We start from the raw sequence: 22,371 nt of genomic DNA, 5'->3' as shown, positions 1-22,371 counted from the left end.
ACTGCCTATTAAACAAAATGGAACAAATGAAAAGCAACAACAAACAAACAAAAAATCTAAGAGAAGCCCTCAGAATAAGATAATGGAGTTAGTCACATAATACATTATTTATAATACACAGTTTTCAACTCAACATTACCGAATATGACCTACTAAGGAAAATGTATTATGTAGAAACCAATTGTAAATGTATTCAGATGTTGATAAATATTCAAGGTACCTTTGATCATCATGTTGAAAGTAGTAAAGGAAAATAAGGTAAATGAAGAAAAAGGGAGGGCACACTAACAGAAAAGGGGGAAAATAGTTTGGCAGCTTCTGATATACTGGCACATCCTTATTACAAGGCACAGCAATTTCAGTCCTGTGTATTCACCACGAGAGTTGAAAATTCATGTTTAGAAATAAATTGAAAAAGAATGCATTATATGTCTTTGGGTAATGGCTAAAATCTGGAAACAATGCAATTGTCCATTAATAGTAAATGAACAAATAATACATTCATAAATGGAATACTATGAAAAAATAACAAAAACTGATACCAAAACAACAAAAACTGATAAACATACAATAACACGGACAACTATAAAAGCATGCTGTGAAAAAAGCCAGATCCAAAACAAAAAAAGTATGATGACTTTTATGTGACATTCTAGAGAAATCTCAGACAGAGAAGAGATCTTAGATGCTGAGGCCAGGAAAGTGTTTGGACAGGAGGAAACTTTTTGAAGTGATAGAAATGTTTCATATCTTGAACAAGGTGGTGTCTGCATCAGTATACACATTTGGAAAAAGTCACTAAGATAATTTGTGCATTTTAGTGTACACAAATTATAAAACAAATCCTTGATCAAAGTAGAGTTGATTTAACTGGGTTAGCTTTATATATTAAAAAAATGTAACTGGTCATTTAATACTATCCATCCCGAGTTAAAGAGAAAATCCACACATCTGTAAGTCACAAAATAAGCTTTATATGGATAAAAGAACATTTTGTGACATCTCAGTGTGTAAAGGAAATGCTTGCTCTGTCCCTGCACTGGGTACAGCTGTCAGGTGGAAAAACTTGCAGTGACAAACATGGCTGTGATGAGAACTCAGTCTTAACAATGGGAGAAATACCTAACGCTTGCTTTATTCAACTTTAGAACAAAATAAAAGGTCATATTTTAAAAACTTAACAATTATTACATCAGTTTACAAAAGCAACTATTTGAACAGAGGTCATTATATAGCAATGATGTAAGAAACAATAAAAAAATTTTAATTTCTGAGGTTACTAGTTTAAAAGTTTTTAATTTTATGTGTGTGTTTTGACTTATTTATATTTTATGTATATAAATGTTTTGCCTGCATATATGTAAGTGTACTGTGTGTGTGCAATACCCACACAGGTCAGGAGGGCATCTCCTGAAACTAGAGCTCCAGAAGGTTGTTAGCTACCATGTGGGTGCTGGAAACTGAACCCGTGTCCTCTGCAAGAGCAGCCAGTGCTCTTAACCATGGAGCTATCTTTCCAGCCCTCTGAGGTTACTATTTTAACATGGAAAATTTGAACTTCAAAAACTCCATCTATCAGTCCACTATTCTTACAGTCATTAAGATCTTCATGTATTTTCTTTTAGTACTTGTTTTGTGTATATTTCCTTACATGGTTACAGTTACTGAAGTTCATGTCCCATCTTTTTTCACTCCATTTCTATCTTCATAGACTTATAACTATCATGTTTAAGGTTACATAACAATCCAGCAAATTTATGTGTTATATTTACTTATTCAGCTTGCTATTGTGGACTCTTCCTGCTGCATTCAGGTTTTTGTTACTGTTAAATACAGGGGTGTAAAGGTGCTCCAAAACAGCATGTCCAGGACAGAACTCAATAACTCACTACAATCTTTGACTAAATGCGGTCCTCATGGGTTTCAGAAGTCAGCATTTACCTTTGATATCTTTTCTCTCTTTTACCAACATACTCCTCTCCTCATCCTTAAAATTCTTTTAGATGTAATTTTGATGTATTTCTGGAATTGGATTCACTCTCTTCATGCCAGGCTACTTCCCTAGACATGCTAGCAATAATTCTTGCCTGGATAACCACAACTGCCTCTTCTTTTTGATCCATTCAAATCTTCCTTCAGCTTAGTAGAGTAGGGCCCCAATACTGGTGGGGCTATATTTGAAGACAATCACCACACTGGATGCCTGAGAACATGTACTGTCCCATCCTGTAGGATATGCATGCACCAAACCTATTTTTTCTATGCACATACATAGATACATCCATATATACATACCGATCATAAAATTTCCTTAATAGATCAGAAACAGAGATTAACAGTAGTAACTAACAATAAAACAGAACAATTATATGCTGTAATAAAAGTCAGGTGAATGAGCTGTGCCTCTCCTAAAATATCTTCTTGCTTCACTTTTGAAGGAAGCACTTCACAACTTCTCTTTTGGCATATTCAAATTGCAGGTTTCACTATTCTTGTTCTTTGGGGCCATTATTAAGTAAAATTAGGGTTACCTCATATAAGCACTGTGATACTGTGACTGGCAGTCACTGTGATAACTGAGATGGCTGTTAGGTGACTAACAGATTTAACATACAGTGGCGCTATGTTGGATAATGGGATGATTCATGCCCCTGGCATGTTATGGCAGGGACAGGATGAGGCTTCATCATGCTACTCAAAATACCTTGTAACTTAAAACTCTTGAATTGGCTATTTCTAGAACTTTCCATTTAATGTATTTGGACCTTATTTGATTTGGCTGTTTGAGCAAAGTGAAACAGTAGAGAAGGGAGGTTGCTGTAGTGGCCTTTTCAAAATACAAACTTGACCATCTCATTCCTCTACTTAAATTTTTTTGCTCTTGGTAGACAAAACTAAATCATGTAACCTGGTCTACAGGCTGTGAATGGCTATACCCAAGAGCAGCATTTAATACACATAAATGGAAGTATGAATGTTGAGTGCTATAGTAAAAAAAAAGTGTCACTCTTTGCTTTTAAGATGTACATGACTACTATTTAACACCTTTTCAGTACATAAAGAACCTAATTAGAAAAATTAAAATATACACGAAGTTAAGGATACATCTAACAACATGCAGAAAAACAAAGCATTAAAGCTCTTTCGGTCTTGTGTTGCTTTCCTTCTCAACACTTCCCTCTTCTGACACACTGCAGGCACAAGTTGCTCACTGGCTCTGGCCAGACTGCTGCTTCTTACTTCAAGACCTTTGCCTAATTTGCTCAAATGTTCCCCAAACAATCTTTGAGAAGCTTTCCTCAAGGTTTGGCAAGATAATTAGTATGCTATAGAATACTCTAAGTCCTACATTAGCTTCTAAGACACGTTATTGAAGTTTCTCTATGAAACTGAGAAGCTTGTATACAGTCAAAACATTTTATCTCTAGTGCTAGGTACACATGTAGTAGATATTTATGGAATTAATTAAGGGAAAACAACAATTTAAAAAATCTGTCTTCTTATAGATCAGCCACACGTACTGCAGCTAGGCTGAAAATAGTCTTAACCATACATATACTCACAGAGACAGGTGCTCTATAATATTGACCATATATTTTTTAGAGTTCTATCAGGCAGAAAAAAACTAATAGAGGATCAGCTAATTAGGGATTGGCAAAAATACTAAATTCATCATACTGAAAATTACCAATTTTGTGAAATAAATTTTGAGGTTGTTCAATAAGCAATTAATCTACTTAGCGAATCCCTCTAACACTGAGCAAGTAAAATGGTAATGGGGTGATGAAACTGCCAAAAAGCAATGCAATTTTGGCCTGAACAAATAGTCTAATTGTTAGGTCTATTCCACAGTGGGACACCACATGGACAATGATAATGTTAACCTGTGGACTTACATAACTAAAGCCTCTTCAGGAAACAGCAACCAACCTGCTGAAGGGAGCTAAAAGCATGTGACAAGAAGAACGGTATATTTAGCTTGAAGTATCAAGGGACAAGACAGCTGTCTTTAATTATCTGATGGGCTATAATAGGGAAACGGAATTTTATTTGTTCATTAAGCTCCTATGGGGTAATGAAGTCTACTGGCTAGAAATACCAGGAATGCCAATTTTTTCTTAATATGAACATCCCATCTACCTGCCAGCATTACAACATGCTTTTTTTCAGTCATTAATGATTTCTACTTGTCTAATTTGCAAGATACCTAAATATTCTTATCTTATTTGTCTGTGACAGTCATGATGGTTAGTTTAATTGTCAACTTGACAACACAATCTAGAATCACTGGGGAAGAGAGTGTGAATGAGGGACTGTCTAAATTAGGTTGTTCTGTGGGGATGTCTGTGGGAGATGGTCTTGAGCACATTAATTGTGGTGGGACTAGTACTGTTCACTGTGGGAAGTACCATTCACTGGTGTGGGGTCTTGGACTGTGCAAGAGTGGAAAACTAAGCTAAGTACAAACATGCATGCATTCCTTACTGGGGTCCTGATTATGGAGGTGATGCCACAAACTTACCTAAGCTTCTGCTGTGTGACTTTCCCACTATGTTTTACTGAACCTAGATCTATAAGCCAAAAATAAACCCTTTCTCCTCTAAATTGTTTTTTGTTAGATTTTTGTTTATAATATTTTTTCATTGAGCTTTTAAAATTTCATATTTCCCACTCACCTCCAGACCGCCTCCCCCATCCATCCCGCCCCCCACCCCTGCCCCGCCGGGAACCCTATGCACTCTGTCATACATACTGAGTTCTATTCATTCAGGTGTTTGTACCCAACTGTCCTTCAGTGTAAATGCATCCACTGGAGTCTAGTCAGCCCATCCAGTGGTAGTATGTAAGTCATACTCTCCCTCACCCAGCATCAACCAGTCTCAAATAGTTCTAGATCTAGTGCTGGCCTGCCACCTATTTCTCACCTCCCCTTTGGGCCCTTGTTTAATTGCACTGACACAGGTGCCATGTTGGATACCACTGCTGCCGCAGGCATACATGAGCAAGACTCCACTGGCCTGGAAGCCTCCACCTCATACGTTAATGAACCAGCCCTCGTTCTTACAATCTTTCTGCCACCTATTCCGCAATGGTCCCTGAGCTGGGGGTGGATGAGGTTCCATATAGGAGTCCCATCCTACACTCTACAGTCTCTTATTCTCCTTCTGTGTGTATCATTCTGATGTACATGGAAGCTTCACTGGTGAGAGCTGAGGGGTGCATTAGATTTTTTTTTTTTAAATCACAGCAAGAGGAAATGAAACTAGGGTAGAAATTGGTACAGAGAGTAGAATTACTGTGATAAATATAACCAAGTGGCTCTTAAGTTTTTGGATTTTTTTTTTTTTTTTGTAAGAAAGTAATAGGATTTGGAACACTGGGTTAGAAGAGCTGTTTACCATAGAGGTTCATAGGCCATTCTTGTGGGAGTCTAGATGACAACACTACTAAGAAAACCCAACTAATGGAAGCCCAGCTCAAGAGGCTACAGAAGGGAGCAAGGACTCTATTGGGAACTGAGATAGAGACCATACTTTGGCCAAGCATCTGGCTGAATTCTGCCTCTGTCCTGACAGGTTGAATGGGTGAGTCAAAGGTGAGGGCCTGATTTGTTTAGCAGAAGAAATTTCAAGGCAGGAAGCTTTCAGGCTGGTTCTGAGGACATGGCTGTAAATTGTTAAAGAGATCAGCACCATAGAAGTGAAACCTCCTACGCTGCATTAGGACAATAGGAAGGTGTTTCCTCAAGGTAAGTACAGGGAAGCTAGGTCTGTGGTCCAGGGGAACCTAACAACATCTCAAGCTGGCAACAGAACTTGACAATGTTCTAAGTGTTGTCTATATAGTATTGGGTTTGATGTAAGATGAAAGACGTAAGATTGAGGAGCTTGTGGAGAGCAGATAAGGACAGGAACTGTGTGGCAGGGATGGACTCTCTGCAGAGAGGCCTTGAGAGGCCATCTGGGGAAGCTGTGAAGGTGAAGCCTTGGCTGCAATGGAAAGTCCAGAATACTGGAGATGCCAAGACCATGAGATGTCCATCAAGAAGAGCTGCAGGTATAAAGTAAACCTGGATTAAGCCTCAGGGAGAATCTGTGTGCAGAAGTGGAGGACTATTCAAGCTCTTTGGAGACCAGCCAATTACATTATGAGACCTAGACACTGGACAGGGAACTGCATGATTTGGAGTTTTCCTTCTGGGTTTTGGTTTAGCTTTTCTGTGAACGTTTGATGCTCTGGTTCTTCTGTTCTAAAACAGAAATGTCTAGTCTGTGCCTATGTTGGAAGTAAATAACTTGTTTTTGATTTTATAGGAACTCACAGTTTTGGGGGTTTCTGAAGTGTTGGGATTAAAAAAAAAACTATTGGCACTTTTAAAGTTGGAGCATATTTTACATTATGAAATAAACATGGTCTTTGGAGACAAAGTTTCTTTATTCTTGTCATGAGTCTTTCATAATTATCTCTTAATAATCAAAATACTCCATGATTATTTTTCCCATGTCTACTTAAATCTTTCAACTATAAATTATCTTTATCAAAGCTTTCAGTTCATTCGTTCATTTCTAAACAGTTCCCATGACAAGAACTTACAGTCAACCAAAAAGATTAAATGATCACAACTAGATAATTGCAATAGATAAGTACATGATAAAGTAAACACTAAGGACTATAGGATTACATAGGAGGAATACCTAGTTTAAGAAGAAGGGGAATGAAAGTAACAGTTACAAAGACTTTCTGGAAGACATATTTGAAAGAGAAAGAAAGGAGAATGTTTGAAGGAATTAAAAGCTCTGAGTGATAGATAGCTGGGCCTAGTGGTGCATGCCTTTAGTCCCAGCACTTCAGGAGGCAGAGGCAGGTGGATCTCTGTGAGTTCAAGGCCAGTCTGGACTACTTAGTGAGTTCCAGGCCAGCTGGGGGCTACAGGGAGACTGTCTCAAAACAAACAAACAAACAAACAAACAAACAAACAAAGAAGCAAGCTCTGAGTGATAACACAAAGCATGAGAAAACACAGCAAGACCATGAGAAGGAATAAGGCTAAAGCACATGAGTACTGTAGACTGTTGAAGCCTTACAGTCCTAAACAGCATGGACTTAGGTTGATAGGTAAGGAACAGATAGTCTAAGGTAGGATAAGTCATGATCCGGTTTTCATATTAGTTCATTCTCATGAGAGTATGACAAGGGGCTGAAGAGACATGCTAAACATGGGGACAACGTAAGAAGCAATTCTAGTAATTCCATCAAGAATTGTGAATGTGGCTTCAATTAGGAAATAACAATAAAGATAGAGGGAAGCACAAAGGATTAAGAATATTTAAAAGGTAAAAACACCAGGATTAAATGACCATGAGATTCAGTGGAGATAAGCATGCTTCTCAGATGACTGACATTGTCACTTGAAGGAATAACTCAGGAATCACAGGAAGAGGGAAGATTTAGAAGAATGAGAGAATGGGGTAGCATTAGGACGCAGGGAAAGACTGTAGGTTCAGCTCTGGATGCACTGATTTTTAAGTGCCTATAAGATATTTAGTAAGAAATGTTGAACAGGGAGTTGACTTGAATATTGTCTGTTACTTTTACTGTTGTGACAAAATGCCCTGTCAAAAGCAACCTAAGGAAGAAAGGGTTTCACAGTTCAAGGGTACACACCATCAAACCTAATCAAGATAATCTTCAAGGCATGCCCAGAGGCCTATCTCCCAGATGATTCTAGATCTCTTCAAATTGACACTTAACACTAACCATCACAAATATGCTCTTAACCTTTTTCTTAACTAGTAGTGCCTAGAATTATTGACTACATTTATTTTCTGGTCACCCCAGTCATGGCAGGGACTGACACCTTTCATGGAGAGGACATAGAGCTAGTAGAGAGGACAGGATATCAGTATTGTAAATAAATCAGGAGTCTTTAAAAATGTAAGAAGAAGCAAAATCTGAGTAGAATATAACAAAATCCAAAGGAATGACATACTTATGGAAACAATAATGAAGAAAATTTAATCACTGAGAAGATCAAGAACAAAAAGGGCTAAAAAGTGTTGCCTGAGCTTAGCGATGAGGTCATTAATATTTCTCACTACGATGGTTTCAGTGAAATACCAGTGTCTGAAATAAATTCAGGAGTGACTACAATATTAAAAGATCTAAGTGTATACTCTACAAGAAGCTAGGATGTGAAAGGGAAGAGAAAGGGTAGCAATAGGGGAGGGAGAGGTGGAGGTAAGAGGAAGAACTCTCCCATAGCTTGCATCTGCAACATCCCTCAAGATTCATGTGTCTAAAGTATGGTCCCCAGTTTGGGAAGTTTGAGAAACTTACAGAGGTGGGGTCTAGTGCAGCATTTTCTGGACATGGAGACATGCCCTGGAGGCTCTTCCTCATAGTCTCATCATCTGCTACTAGGTACAAGATCTTGTTACTGATACAATAACAGCCTCACACCCAAAAGCAATAGGACAAATCAAACATGGATTGAACTTTCCAATGCAGTAAGCTAAAAGTAACTGTTTCTTTCATTAGATCATCAACTCAGGGTTTTCTCCCAGCACCCCTCTTTTGTGTATACATACTTGTTTTTAAATAAAGATTTAGCCACATGGAAACCTACCACCATCGAAGCTTCTTAAAGTATATACTTATACATTATAAAGAGAGAATAGAAGGAGTTACCCTGTAACAGTAATAAATAACACAAAAATATACTTGTAACTACAAGTGGTCTTCAACTTATGATGGCTCATCTTAAGATTTTTTTGACTTACGTGAGTATAGAGAAGCACTGCACTAACAATGGGTCAACAACACAATTGTTGACTCTAGAACTAAATTATATAACGAACATTAGATTACTTTAAAAAATAATATACTCACAAATGTCACATAATCTGTATTTTTATTAATGTCAACATCCATAAAACCTGTCTTCATAGTCAATATCTCTTCAAATAGATGAAGACCCATTATTTGTTAACACTTCACTTTTGATACTTTTAAATTGATCCAAATCTACATGAATACCAGATGATTAGGAGGTATTTCAATATAAAGTATCTCAAAGCCTCTTCTAGAACTGTTATGGTTTAGGTCTGAACGGCTTAGTTTTCAATGGAGCAGCATCAGAGCTGAAACCTTTGGAGGGTGATTAAATCATGAGGACTCCAACATCTCCAATGGATTAATCCACTGATGGATCCAAACCAGAATGGGAGGCAGAGTTGGGAAGTGGTAGAAATTTCAGGAAGTTGAAGTTAGCGGGAAGAAGCAGGTCCATGGAGGCCTGTATTTGAAGGGTGTACTAGGTATTGTGTTGGGACTTGTCCTCTCCCTCTCTCTGTTTCCTATATGTCATTAGATGAACAGTTTTCACCATACACTCTCACTGCCATGACATTTGGCCTCACTGTGCACACACACAGCAGAGGAGTCAGTTGATCATGGACTGAAGACCTTGAGCCAAAATAAACCCTTTCTCCATCAGGTTGATTTTCTCAGGTGTTTTGTTTGTTTGTTTGTGTGTGTGTGTGTGTGTCTCCCTTCCCACCCTGTAGTGTGTGCAAACAGATGTGTGTGTGTGTGTGTGTGTGTGTGTGTGTGTGTGTGTGTGTGTGTTTGGCACATCAACAGAAAGGTGACTAACGCAAATACTAAAGAATCAAGTACACTTTAAGAAATGCTTATTTCCAGTGAGTTGGTCCTCCTAGGATGACCTTTCATATATCCATATTTACTTATTTGGCAGTATTCTGAAGGTGTAGACTTTTTCTGGTTTTGGTGGTAGTGTTCCCTAGCTCTAGTTTCCATAGTAACATTGCATCTGAAACTATAAATACACTCTAAAAAGGCACACTTATGCACAGGTACATGTTCGCACATAAAAATGTCTTGATAAATGATGAATAATTTACTTTATGAGAAAATGGCTTATAAAGCTCACAAGTAGAGCTAGGGATGGCACAGAGGATAAAGTGCCTGCCACACAAGCATGAAGACCTGAGCTGGGACCCTCAGAACCCAAATAAAAGTAAGGTGTGGTGTTGTGCATCTGTAAGCCCAGCCCAGGGGTATGGGAAGATGGACTAGCAGACCCCGTGGAGACCACTGATCTGATCATAGCAATCAAGGAAGATACCTGCCTCCCCAGTGAGTACAGCCACCCACAAGCACATTTGTATATACCCACAAGCAAATACACTATACACACAAATGATTTTTTAAAGCTCACAATTTATAGTAAAAGATTATTAATGAAAATAATCTTTATGCTTAAATTTTCTCTTACTTGTAGAATAAAAAATAATCTTCCAGTAAGAGCCTGAGTACCACAGGCTCTTAACCACTGATCTGAAATCCTCATATTTAGTTGATGTTTTAGAACTATCTTTCCATTAAGGCAGACTTTATTCACTGTAGAAGTCATTCTGATTTGGAGCAGAGCAAAGTGGAGAAGCTAACAGATGGACTCTTATTGATTCCAATTGATCAATACTGAAATGTTTGATAATATAAAGCATTGTCAAGGATAGGATGAGGTTAAAATGGGATTCCAAAAGCCACTTACAAGTTAATGGTTGGGTTAACTGAAGATAGGGCCAAAATGACTAAATGGTATGATTTAAGAAAATTAAGATATTATGTCTTTAGTGACAATCAACTACAAACCATATAAACTAATCGTTAACAAACGTTGTACACTTAGAGATCTCCTTAGAAGTCCTCATATATCATTTTAGCATTTCAAACAGAAAATGTTCTGACTGCAATAGAGAAATACCAAATGGACCATGAAAATAAGAACTTTTACTATGCTGCAACTTACACCCTCGTTGTACAGAAGAGCTTTCATGTTTAGAATTTTGAAAATTCATTTAAGAAAACCCCACAAATAAAGGTTTTTCTTTCTCATTAGATAAAACTTCACTATTCTAAAAAGGAATATAACTCCTATACCACTGTTGTGACTATTAAATAACACATTTAAGAATGCTACAGAACACAGTTACAAAATTCATACAGGAATTCAAAGCCTGGTTTTCTGAATAATTGTGAAACTGGGAAAGGAACTTCACCCAAGTCTTATTTCATGCATAAAAATAGTAATTGTATTAATTTAGCATTTTATAAGGTGATCATATTAAGCAAAAAAATACATAAAGCACTTTGTACAATACAACCCATAAAGAGAGCCAAATGAAGGACAGGTCTCCAGCTATTATCATTCTTCAGGAGTAAAGCAGAGATAGGTAAGGAGATGTCCTAGGTAACACTACTGAATTTTTAGGTATTTACATTTACTAGATTTATAATGGCTGCATGTACGTCAAATTTTGAGGACTACCACTGAATTATAATTAGTCTTGGAAAAATTCTTCTAAAATATTTACCACATTTTCTTGCTATGTTAAGAGAAGTTAATGAAAATAAACTCAACTTTTAATGGTGTCTGGTACTAGTAACTGTCTGGATTATCTTAAAGTCCCAGTTTTCTGACTACAGGTCATATTAAATTTGAAATTTTGTATTCAGTTTGGGACAGTTAAGGAGATATGCCACCTGAGGTGTTTATCCAAAGAACAATTGAGAGCAAGGAGTCACTCCTAGAATCCAAGTTAAGAAGTGATTTCCAGGGCTGAAGAGATGGCTTAGTAGTTGAGAGCACTGGCTGCTCTAGCAGAGGTCCTGGGTTTGGTTCCCAGCACCCACGTGACAGCTAACAACTGTCCACACCTAACATACATGCAGTTTACCACTCAAAGACAAAAAATAAATAAAAAAAGGAATGATTTCCATTTAGTTCAGAGAACAGTGAGGTGATAAAATAGCTACTTTCAAATATTTTAACGATGTCATGTGCAAAAGCAGGCGGGTTTGTTTTGTTTTATGCCAGAAAACAAGACTAAAAACAGTAGCTTTTGCAGGTAAGTGGGTTAAACATGAACAAGTACTTTTATTATGTAACTGCCAAAGTTTATTTCAATTCTATGAGTCTATGATTTATGCTAAAATATGACTTACAGGGCAACATATTTAAATAAAAACTCTAAGTACTTTAAAAATGAACAAAAATATGATTTAGTTATTTTTCTTTCAATAAGACAATGATAAAATCTGTGATATATATTGGGGCTGGAGAATTGGCTCAGTGGTAAAGAGCACTGGCTCCTCTTGCAGAGGACCTGGGCTTGATTAGCAGCAGCACCCACATGGTGGCTAATACCCTCTTCTAACTTCCATGGATATTGCCCTACATGGGTGCACTTATATACATTCAGGCAATACACTCACACACATAAAATAAAAAAAAAATATATTTAAAAATCTGTGATATATATCACATACATATATACATATAGTAGATATACTTACTAATTTCTCAAATCAATTATTAAAATTCCCCTTTAAATAGATTCTTTAAAAAAAGTAATTTGGCATCAATTTCAATCTTTAAGATTACAATACAATGTAAACATTTTTTATTGTTAGCAGATACATTTCAGATATATCTGCCAATCTCAAGTTTAGATTAACATTTGAATTAAAATTACAAATTATGAGAAAGTCTAATTTGACTTAACTTCATGAGGAGTTAATAATTTATTCAATTTCAGAGTCAGAAATTCACAAAATCACTAGACACAAAAGAGAATTGGTTAAGAGGAACAAAGCATGTATTTTATACTAACCAATCAGAAGAACTGTTCCAACAGCTAAACCTCCACCTGTAAATGACATACAAATCAAGAAGAAAATTAATCTACAGAATATTTTACATTATATTTATCATAAAAGTTAGGCTATGTCAAGAAAAGGTACGTCAATAACTTTAAAAACTGCATTTGTGAACAATAGTTTAACTACCTTTGTCATATTTTGCTCAATATATATTTTGAAATAATTACATACTATATGTAATTATATATTGTGCATTACAATTACTTTCATGATATACAGTACTATCCCCCTTTCTTCTGAAAAGCCATGAAGCATTCAAACAACTGTGGCTAGGCACTGTAATGTTATATTTAGAACTTGTTAATAAATTAATAGTCAAGATCTAAATGTGCACAGTGACTACGAAAATTTTCACTTTAATATTCATCCTCAAATTTAGGAAGTCTTGTAGGAAAGAACCAATAACTAATGCTAATTCTTTTAAGATAAATTATGAAAAACAATATACCAAAGTCTAGACATATTCTAAATATATTTTAAACGTTAAATTAACCATGTATTTGCCATTTTAAACAAAAGAAAAACTACAAAATACATTTTCATGATTGTTAAAAATGTCTCTTAAGTATCTGAATTAGAATAGTTTCATCATAAATATGTAATTCAAATAATAAATCATTAAAAATCACTAAAATTTAAAAACACTAGAACTATACTAGAAGGCAAGAGAGTCCATTATGAATACTCCATTGTTTATCTCATTTGTAAAAGTATTGGTTTTAAAACTATTCAAAGCTGGTCTGGTGTGGTGGTGCACACCTTTAATCCCAGTACTTGGGAGGCAGAGGCAGGTGGATCTCAATGATTTCAAGGCCAGCCTGGTCCACATAGTGAGTTCCAGGTCAGCTGGGAGTACAGGGAGACCCTGTATCAAAAGAAAAAAAATAAAACAAAAACCAAAAACAACAAAAAACATTCAAAACTGGGGCTGGAGAGATAATTTAGCAGTTAAGAGCTCATACTGGTCTTCCTGCGTTCAGTTCCCGATATCCACATCAGGTGGCTCACAACTGCCTGTAACTGGCCTCTGAGGGCAGAGTGCTCATGTACACATTCCCATACACATGATTAAAAATAATTTTTTAAAAGTATTCAAAACTGTTGGACGACTGAAGATACTGAAGATACTATTATTAGTTTGGTTTGTGTGTTTGAGCACAACTGTAAAACATTTTGAAAAGAAAAAAGAAAAAACTCCTCAAAGTAATTTTGTAGTGGCAGATATTTGAAAAAACTTAATATGAAAAGTTCCTTTAGCAGTTTTTTTTGTTTTAAATTTCTTTGGTTTTTTGAGATAGGGTTTCCCTGTAGCCCCAGCTGGCCTGGAACTTGGTAAGTAGACTAGGCTGGCCTTGATTTCACAGAGATCCACCTCAACCTCCAGAGTGCTGGACTAAAGCCCTGTGCTACCACACATGTCCATCTAATAATGTTTTTTTAAACTTTGCAAATAAGCGTAATTGTTGTATTAAACTGAATTCTATTAACATGTACCCAAATAAAATGAAACATGGTGGCTATACTGATGATATATGAGATCAATTTTAAGACAATATGTAAAGCATGTCAAATAATTAGTAGTTTAAAAACTACTCTGTGTGTGTGTGTGTGTGTGTGTGTGTGTGTGTGTGTTTTATGAGGCAAGCTCTCATGTAGTTCAGGTTGGCTTCAAGCTCACTGTAGCTGAGGATGGACTTCAACTTCTGATCCTCTTGCTTCTAACCTCCCATGTGCCTGGATTTACAAATTTTTAATTGGCTCTATTAAAGGATTGAGTGCACATTTTAAGTTTACCTCCAGACAGTCTCCCACGTGTAGTATTTAAAATCTATACCAGACTAAAGACAACTTGATCACTGCTCAGTGAAAAATACAGAGAGAAAATTACACACAAATTCTCTCAAATTAACATAGAGAGAAATGCACATTATGGTCATAGTCATAAAGGATCTTACTATGATTTGCTTTTGGACAGATTAGACGAAATGCTTAATTTTAGTTTGTGCCAAAAAAGGCAGTTCCTAGCTTTTAAATTTATTTTTAACATTTTATATCATACTTTCCCATATGTAGATAAATAAGCGTTTAATACCTAGTGGCCATTTTGTGAATGTTTAAGGAGATGAACACTGTAATGTCTAGGCTAGAGTAGTTACTATAAATAAAAATTAGCTGTCTTTCCTGATCTATTTTCCAAATCTGTTTATGTTTCTTATCTAACTTCCAGTGGAATAATTGGAGAAGGAATCTTCAGTTTGAGGTAGGACCTCACCAGGTAGCCCAGGCTGGGCTGGAACTTAAGCAATCGTCTTATCTCAGCCTTCTGAGTATTGGGATTTGAGGCCTAAGCTACCATATTCAGCTATTTTTTTCTTCTTCTCCATTTTACCTTTTATAGTGGAATGATGTGAAGTTTCCCAGTGAAGTAACATGTAGAACCAGGGGTGTTTAGTAACAGCTACCCTTGACAAATCATTTAAAGTTTATTAATACTTGATAACTGGTGATCACTGTAACAATAATAATTAGTGAGACTATTTTCTATTAATGAATTAGCTATGCAAAGCACCATGCAAATTTGACAGGAAACAAATTTATTATTTTTTTGGTGAAAATGATTCCCCAAACTTTGCTTCTGCTAGGTCACCGCTCAAAAAATATATATCTTATGTTCATGAAATTCCTAATGCTTTGAAAATGTGAACATTAGTGAAGACAGCATCAAATGGGGAAAATTAAATGACTTGTATCAGCTAGAGTAGTATCTTATTGTGACTTTTCTTACAAAAGGCAAGTTTTTTCCTCCCCCTGCCATGAGTTCTAGTCTATAAATTTAATTTATTTAATTTTAGACTAGTTTTAGTAAGAGTGCTTCATTTTAAAATGTGGTCATATGGAATATATTTTAGCTCAAAAACTAATTTAAAGTTTTTACAATGAAGTTTTAGCTGGGTGTGCTACCACATGTGTCTAATCCCAGCACCTGGGAGGTTGAGGCTGTCACACTTTAAAGTCATCCTGGTTTATCTAGGAAATTCCAAGTCAGCCCGGTTACAGAGATTCTGTCTCTAAAATAAAACAAAACTAAACTTTAATCTGACACAGATAATGGCCTTCATAGATAAGCATCATTCCTCTATTCTTCCTAATTCAATTTGCGTGAGACACTTCAGAATCTTTCCTCAAAATATCCTTGTATAAAATACTTTTATATACCTTTCTTCATATACTGAGTTTGTAGCTGGACTCTTAACCAGAGAAAACATCACACACACACACACACACACACACACACACACACACACACACACACACACACAAAACCAAATAAACAAAAAGAAAAAAGCGAAAGCTACCAGTGATAACAGGATATTTTGGCATTTTACTTCAAGTCTACCAGCAATTCCATCTAACTTTAAGAGTCACATAGACTTTATACTAACAGGTCTCAATTAAAACACAAGTATCTTTCCCTAACGGCCCATAAAAAGTAATGGGCTAAGGATGCAATTATATTATCTCTGATTTCACCTCTGTGATTAAAACAAGCAGAAAAAAGGAATGAAAGAGGTGTCTTCTTAAAAACCATTAGCAGACACTGATTTGGTTTTTGAGACAAGGTTCCACAGTCTAACTGGCCAGGAATTTACTATGTAGCCAAGGCTGACCTCAAAATCATGATCTTCCTGTTTCCATCTCTTGAGTGCTGGGATTTCAGGTGTGCATCACCAAACCTGAAACACTTTAAGTCACTAAACAAACACTTGGTTTTACTTCTAGACCTCCTTAAGGCTATTTAAGCTTTTTCTTTTTCTTACTAAAAGTAGTGATAGAATATTCTACTTAAGCGCAGCAATACATGTGTTTGAAAAGTTGGATTTTAAAGTACCATTTCCATCAAGATTATCTTTATCTAGTTTACTAAAACTACTGCCAGACATGGTGGCACACACCTGTAGTCCCAATATTTGAGAGGCTGAGACAGGGGGACTGCTGCAAGTTTGAGGGTAGATGAGGCTACACAGTGAGTTTAAGGTCAGCCGTACAGCTCAGTAGTACAGTGTTTGCCTAGCAGGTGTAAACCCATGGGTTTACTGCTAGCACCACACAAGATCAAAACACCACCACCACCACCACCACCACCACCACCAACAACATTTAGCATCTTGTTTTAAAACAAAACAAAACAAAAAAGCAACACCAAAAAAGATCAGAAAATTTAAGATTTTTGTGATTAACTGTTACGCTATTTCTACCTTGGTTTGTGAAATATGAAGGAAAGAGCATTTGTATTTTACCCCATGGAAGCATAGCCAGTAATTTCAGTACTATTTTAATGGGGGAAATTTCAATCTCGAACACTTTCCCAAACACATCTCTAAGTGACAATTTTGGGGTAAATGGGGTGAAATTAACACACTACCTATGAGGGCTCAGAAATCATACCTTCTTTTTCAAAAATAAAGAAGGTAGAGGGGAAAAATATAGCAATCAGGAAAAATAACAGGGATTTATGCCAGTTCCTCTGGAATTGCTGTATAAAGGAAGGAGTTTGATTGAAATTCTACAGAGACATTTTTGGAAAAATAATATGTAAAAAACAAGTTAATTTTTTCCTTAGCTTATAGTAATATCCTTAACTATCAAAATAACGCTGTATATCAAATTAGATTTTGGTTATTTTGTTATTTCCTTAAGTTTTTAAATATCCTGACCTGTTATTATGACACAACTACTGGCTGGGCAAATATGGGAATCAAAGCTAGGGACAGGGATTATGACTCTGTAGATTAAATCACATGAAACGGTTTTTCATAGTAACAAAGAAGATATACTTTCCTAGATAACTTTCCTTAATTCTATAGCTACCTAAAATGTAATCAGAATTGTTAAATGTACAGTCCAGCCTTACTGCCTCCAAATTCACCCTACACGTGGCAATATAAGCAAACCAAAAGTACTAACCTTTTAAAATCTGTTTTGAACATGATAGCTATCATAGCAAGCTTCTTCCAGAGCACCTTGGTTGGACTATTATTTACCACAGGTCCCTACCTAATATCCCCCCTTGACTCCCCAAATTGAACAAACTGAACAGACCAGGAGTTAGGTCATCCTTCCTTCAAGCAGACTATAACCTTTCCAGTCAGGTTCTTTTCTTTTTCTGAAATGTGAGTATGATACTACCTAGTTCCTCAGATAATATAAATGTCCTGGAAAGGACAGGTTGAAAGCTTGGATTAGAAAGTCTAAATATTTGGAAAATTTAAAGATTGCCAAATTAGGAAATTTATATGAAAATCTAACAATAAAATTAAATTGTCAGGGCCAGGCGTGGTGGCGCATGCCTTTAATCCCAGCACTTGGGAGGCAAAGGCAGGCTGATCTTTGTGAGTTTGAGGCCAGCCTGGTCTACATAGTGAGTTCCAGGACAGCTGGGGCTACAGGGAGACCCAGTCTCAAACAAACAAACAAAAAAAAAGACAAAAAAAATTTAAATTGTCAGAAGTTAATGATTAGATCATTCTTAAAAATGCAGATAGTGGGACTCTGTAAATATATAAGACACTTTGACATAAACAATGGAAGTAACTAACAGCCTAGGTGATGCGTTTCAAGTATACAATGCAACTGTGTTTAAAATGACAATGAGGTCAGGTGGTACCACTGTACCAACAGGTGGTTGCAATACAACAGTAACATGTTAGGCAGTAACCACATAATGTTTAGATCACAATGTCAAGGTATAGTCACATCATTATCATTCAAAATATCTTACTATTACTACATTTTATCACAATGTGGTCATAATAAAGCTTGTCACAATCTGCATGAAGTAATATTTGAATATTTGAAAATTAATGATATAATCTGAATTGTTTATAATTACTTGCATACACATCTGCAACAAATATTTCACTTTCAAATAATGTTTTAATGAAAAAGAAATGCAAACTGTTTGCTTCGGAGGACTGTGTAAGACAGAAAATGGAATTACAGAAATGTCATTAAGTAGTTAACAACTGAATACTTCTGGATAAATTTATTATTACAAATGTAGTAACTTATAATAACCATTTGAATTTCTGTGTATAAAAATACACAGAATTGATTTCCAAAATTAACTGCACTTATGCAAAACATTATTACAAAATTTCAACAACTGATACTATTTCAATTGTCCTAGCAAACACTAATTTTTAGCATAAGTTTTTACAGTCAAATGCTAAACTCTTCTGCCATCCCAGCAAATCTCAAAAATCCAAACACGATTGTTCAAGTACATGTCTCTGCAGAAACACTTAGAAAGGTACATAGTTCTTTCTGGTTTGAAGATACTGTAGTTAAATCATTAATCTTAAGTTCAGCAACCAGTTAAAACTCCCTAAAAATAGTCCTCAAAAATTTGCAATAGCTGTACGGTTAAGTGCAAAGATCACTAAAGGCGAGCCTAAAGATCAGCTCACATGATCAGGATTTTTGTGAATATTCGCACCACTTAATTTCTGAATCAGTTTTGGAGCTGAAATGCCAACCTCCAATCTTCAGTTTCACAATTTCTTGTCTAGATTTCTTTTTTCCTGTGTGCAATTTTTCTTTCAATCAAGACCTTATTAAGAACCAGGCTCTGTATTAGGCACATTCTGCTATTTAAATGAGGAAATAAAGGCATAATACTAGAAATGTAGCCTTTGTCTGTAGAGAGTTTGATTTATTATGAACTGAATAAAGGCACTTAATCCCATTTAATTAAAATTGTGGACATTTAAGGAGTAGCAGGAACAGTAAAATAGACTAATCATATTAGATTGGTAAGAAAGATTTGCTGGGTAACTAACACTTAGACATTAGTTAATTTTTGTTTGGATGATACTTCATTAAAACTGGTCACTCTTTTCTAAGCTTTAGGATCAAAAGTAGGATACGAACCGAGGGTCATAAGGAAAAAAAGTGAAATAAATATCTGCTAGCTATATATTTTGAATCACTTCTATTTCTGGCATCACAGAAGTCAACAGATTTGAAACAATCATGTGAAAATACTGGAATTTATACAGAAGCAATCAAGATCCACTCAGGACATCAAATAACAGAATCAGGAAGTCATTCACTTTCTGATAGGTTGCTTGCCTTGCTATTTCCTCTGCACTAAACCTACTTGCAAAGCCTGGGGCTGGAGGGGGTGAATTACGCAGAAAATAAAATGTCCAGTGAAGTACCAGAGCAAGCAATGGCAATTTTAATATATTATGAAAGTGTACCAGATTTCACAGATACATAACAGTATGCCACAAAGTTATGAAATGTAATCACATACCAGTTTTAATGAATCAGCATTCATACAGCAATTAACTATGTGCTACCAATCTAACCCAGACCATCTTTTCAACAAGTCAGTTCTATGAAACAAATATATTAAAAGATTTCTTATGAAGAAATCCAGCGATGAACATATTTAAGACAAAGGTAGAACTATCTAAATATCAAGCAGTGGCATTAATTACTTTGAGTCTTTAATAAAGCCAACAGGGTTTAAGCTACAAGGGGATAAACAGGCCAGTGATGGAAAAGCGGGGAATACTTTCAGTATTTTCTAAAGAAGCCTCTCTCTAACAACGTTAAAATCTTTTGTAGGTTAGTCCCTGCTTCGAGATAGCTAGGGCTGGTAGATGGGTGTAAGAGACTAGCAGAGGATCCTACAAGCCTTCAACTCCTTTCTATATATTGTTTCTCTTTCACCGGGAATCACTTCAGGGTAAAAGGATGTAGGGAGTACATGGTCATCTAGAAACTGGTTGCTGGGAGCAGGAATTGAAATTGCGGGTCATCAGGCGCGTTTAGTGCATAGGTCTTGGCTCCTTACAAACTCCCCATCTCTATGCTTGTGAAGAGCAGAGGGGAAAGGGACAGAGAAGAAGCGGGGCTGGGCATGGGGTGGAGCTGGCTTCCCCGGGAGGTCCCTCCCTAAATTTTCCCTGGGCTGTGCCCACATCTTCATTCTGAACCGACCTAAGAGCTGGTCCAGGGCTGGGAGCCCGGTAGATACCAGCAGCTGTCCATTCCGCAACGACGGTCGTGTGCCCGCAATGGACAGCAGCCGAGGGCCGCCGTCTGTCCCACCGGCCTTGCCCCTCCTCTGGAAGCTGGTGATGCCACTCCGGCCGGCCACGGCTGCCACAGACCCGGAGCTCCCGAAGCCAGTGCCGCAGGTGGCTGCCGCCGCCATCTTGGAGCTGATGCGTTGACCCAATAGGAACTCTGGGAACGCGAACCACCAGCCTATCAGAGCCAAACATAAAGTCCCGCCTCCTCGCCATTGATAACCAGTAGAAATGAGACTTCCCTCACTGGCCAACCAATCGCAAGGCCTATTGCTGAACAGTGAGCTGTACGTAAAGACTGCGTGCTAGTGCGCGGACCCAGGTGAGCCAGGGCCCACCTGAGTCTCCGACCCGGAACTTCTGCTGAGCTTTGGGGCCAGAGGTGGGTAAAGTCGCTCGGCGTTCTTCCTGGTCTGTCTGTGCCTTCATCCACGCTGACTTAAAGTCTAGAGAAGCGATTCGCCCTGGGGCTCTCAAGCCCCTGCGAGGTGCAGCTTGCATCTTCTCTGCTGTGTAATAAAGAGAGGTGCTTCCCGTGCCTCTTTGGTTTCTGTGCAGTTTGCCCCTCCAACCCCTGGGATCTTTTCCGTAATGGCTGTGCTGAGTGGAAAGGAGGAAGCACCTCTGAGAGTTTGGTGAGCGCCTGGCTGAGTCCTTAGTGCCAGGGATAGGTGGCTTGGATGTTGCACCTTACTGAGAAGACTCAGGAACTTCGAGGCCATTGGATATTCCCTTGGTCCCTCTCTAAGTCCCCGTGAGAAGCTTTCGTTAATTTTAATTAGGGTTTCTGGAAATCTCGGAACGTCATTCCTAAGCGATGTGAATGACAAGTGTTATACTGACAACCTTGTTCACACATTTAATTGTCGCTTTCTGTTCAAGCAGCTGCAAATAACGGGAAATACTTGAGATTTCTCTCCCCGAAAATTTGAGAATTAGGTTTCTGTGTACTTATTTTTCTGTTGATTTGTGAAATCTGAATAGAAAGGTTTCTTACTATAATATCAATCTTATACGTGGGAGGAAAAAAACCATGCAATTTGGAGCTGTTTGTGAATTTTAATATTTTTCAAATGAGAATTGGAGGAGGAATCAGTCAACTGAATTTTAAAGACATCCATGATTGAGCGATGCCAAAACCAAGAACCACTCCAGAGTCAACACCTGCATCACTATATTACTATTGATAGTGATTGATGATTATTGTTTTGAGAGATAGGATGTCACTACTGTCTAATTTGGCCTCTGTAAGTCCTAGGCTTATGCCATTCTACCTTAGCCTGTCAAGATTTGGAACTTCAGGCAGGTTACCTTTTAAATACATACAAACTGCACTGAAATTTTTGTCATTGAACTGATTTAAAACTTTATGACTTGCTGGAACTTTTGGTTGGTTCTGTTGAAAAGTTGCTAGTGACTGGAGTCTTGCTCTCTGTCCTGTTCAGGAATCCTAACACTCTAGAACTGAAGAGAGAGAGGATCAGGAGTTGAAGGCCAGCATCAGCTCCATGAAAACCTGTCT

At 37.1% G+C, this 22,371-nt stretch overlaps 2 protein-coding genes across 17 annotated transcripts in view; one reads left to right on the top strand and one right to left on the bottom strand.

Annotated features, from left to right (window-relative positions):
* Elp4 (elongator acetyltransferase complex subunit 4) overlaps window positions 1–21,041 on the bottom strand; it is a 243,539-nt gene extending 222,498 nt beyond the window's left edge. For 2 of the 4 annotated variants that reach the window (XM_029555157.1, XM_008851331.3), the window contains exons 1-2: window positions 20,758–21,015; window positions 12,699–12,734 (exon numbers count right to left, since the gene is read on the bottom strand). In XM_029555157.1, coding sequence (XP_029411017.1) covers window positions 12,699–12,734; window positions 20,758–20,974 — 253 coding nt within the window. In that variant the 5' untranslated portion in view covers window positions 20,975–21,015. Of the gene's footprint in view, window positions 1–12,698; window positions 12,735–20,757 lie in introns of all 4 variants that reach the window. The other 2 variants (XM_029555164.1, XM_029555168.1) reach the window with 2 other exon arrangements.
* Window positions 21,042–21,128: 87 nt separating this feature from the next.
* Window positions 21,129–22,371, top strand: part of Immp1l (inner mitochondrial membrane peptidase subunit 1) — a 96,418-nt gene continuing 95,175 nt past the window's right edge. For 11 of the 13 annotated variants that reach the window (XM_008851287.3, XM_029555200.1, XM_029555196.1 and 8 more), the window contains exon 1: window positions 21,136–21,231. The gene's annotated coding sequence lies outside the window, so the exon portion shown is untranslated. Of the gene's footprint in view, window positions 21,232–22,371 lie in introns of all 13 variants that reach the window. The other 2 variants (XM_008851269.3, XM_029555203.1) reach the window with 2 other exon arrangements.

This window comes from Nannospalax galili, unplaced genomic scaffold (assembly GCF_000622305.1).
Source record: "Nannospalax galili isolate Female #2095 unplaced genomic scaffold, S.galili_v1.0 scaffold11, whole genome shotgun sequence".
In the NCBI taxonomy this organism is placed as follows: domain Eukaryota; kingdom Metazoa; phylum Chordata; class Mammalia; order Rodentia; family Spalacidae; genus Nannospalax; species Nannospalax galili.
The sequence above is the reverse complement of the archived record's forward strand: the minus strand, read 5'-3'. Positions and strand labels throughout refer to the sequence as shown.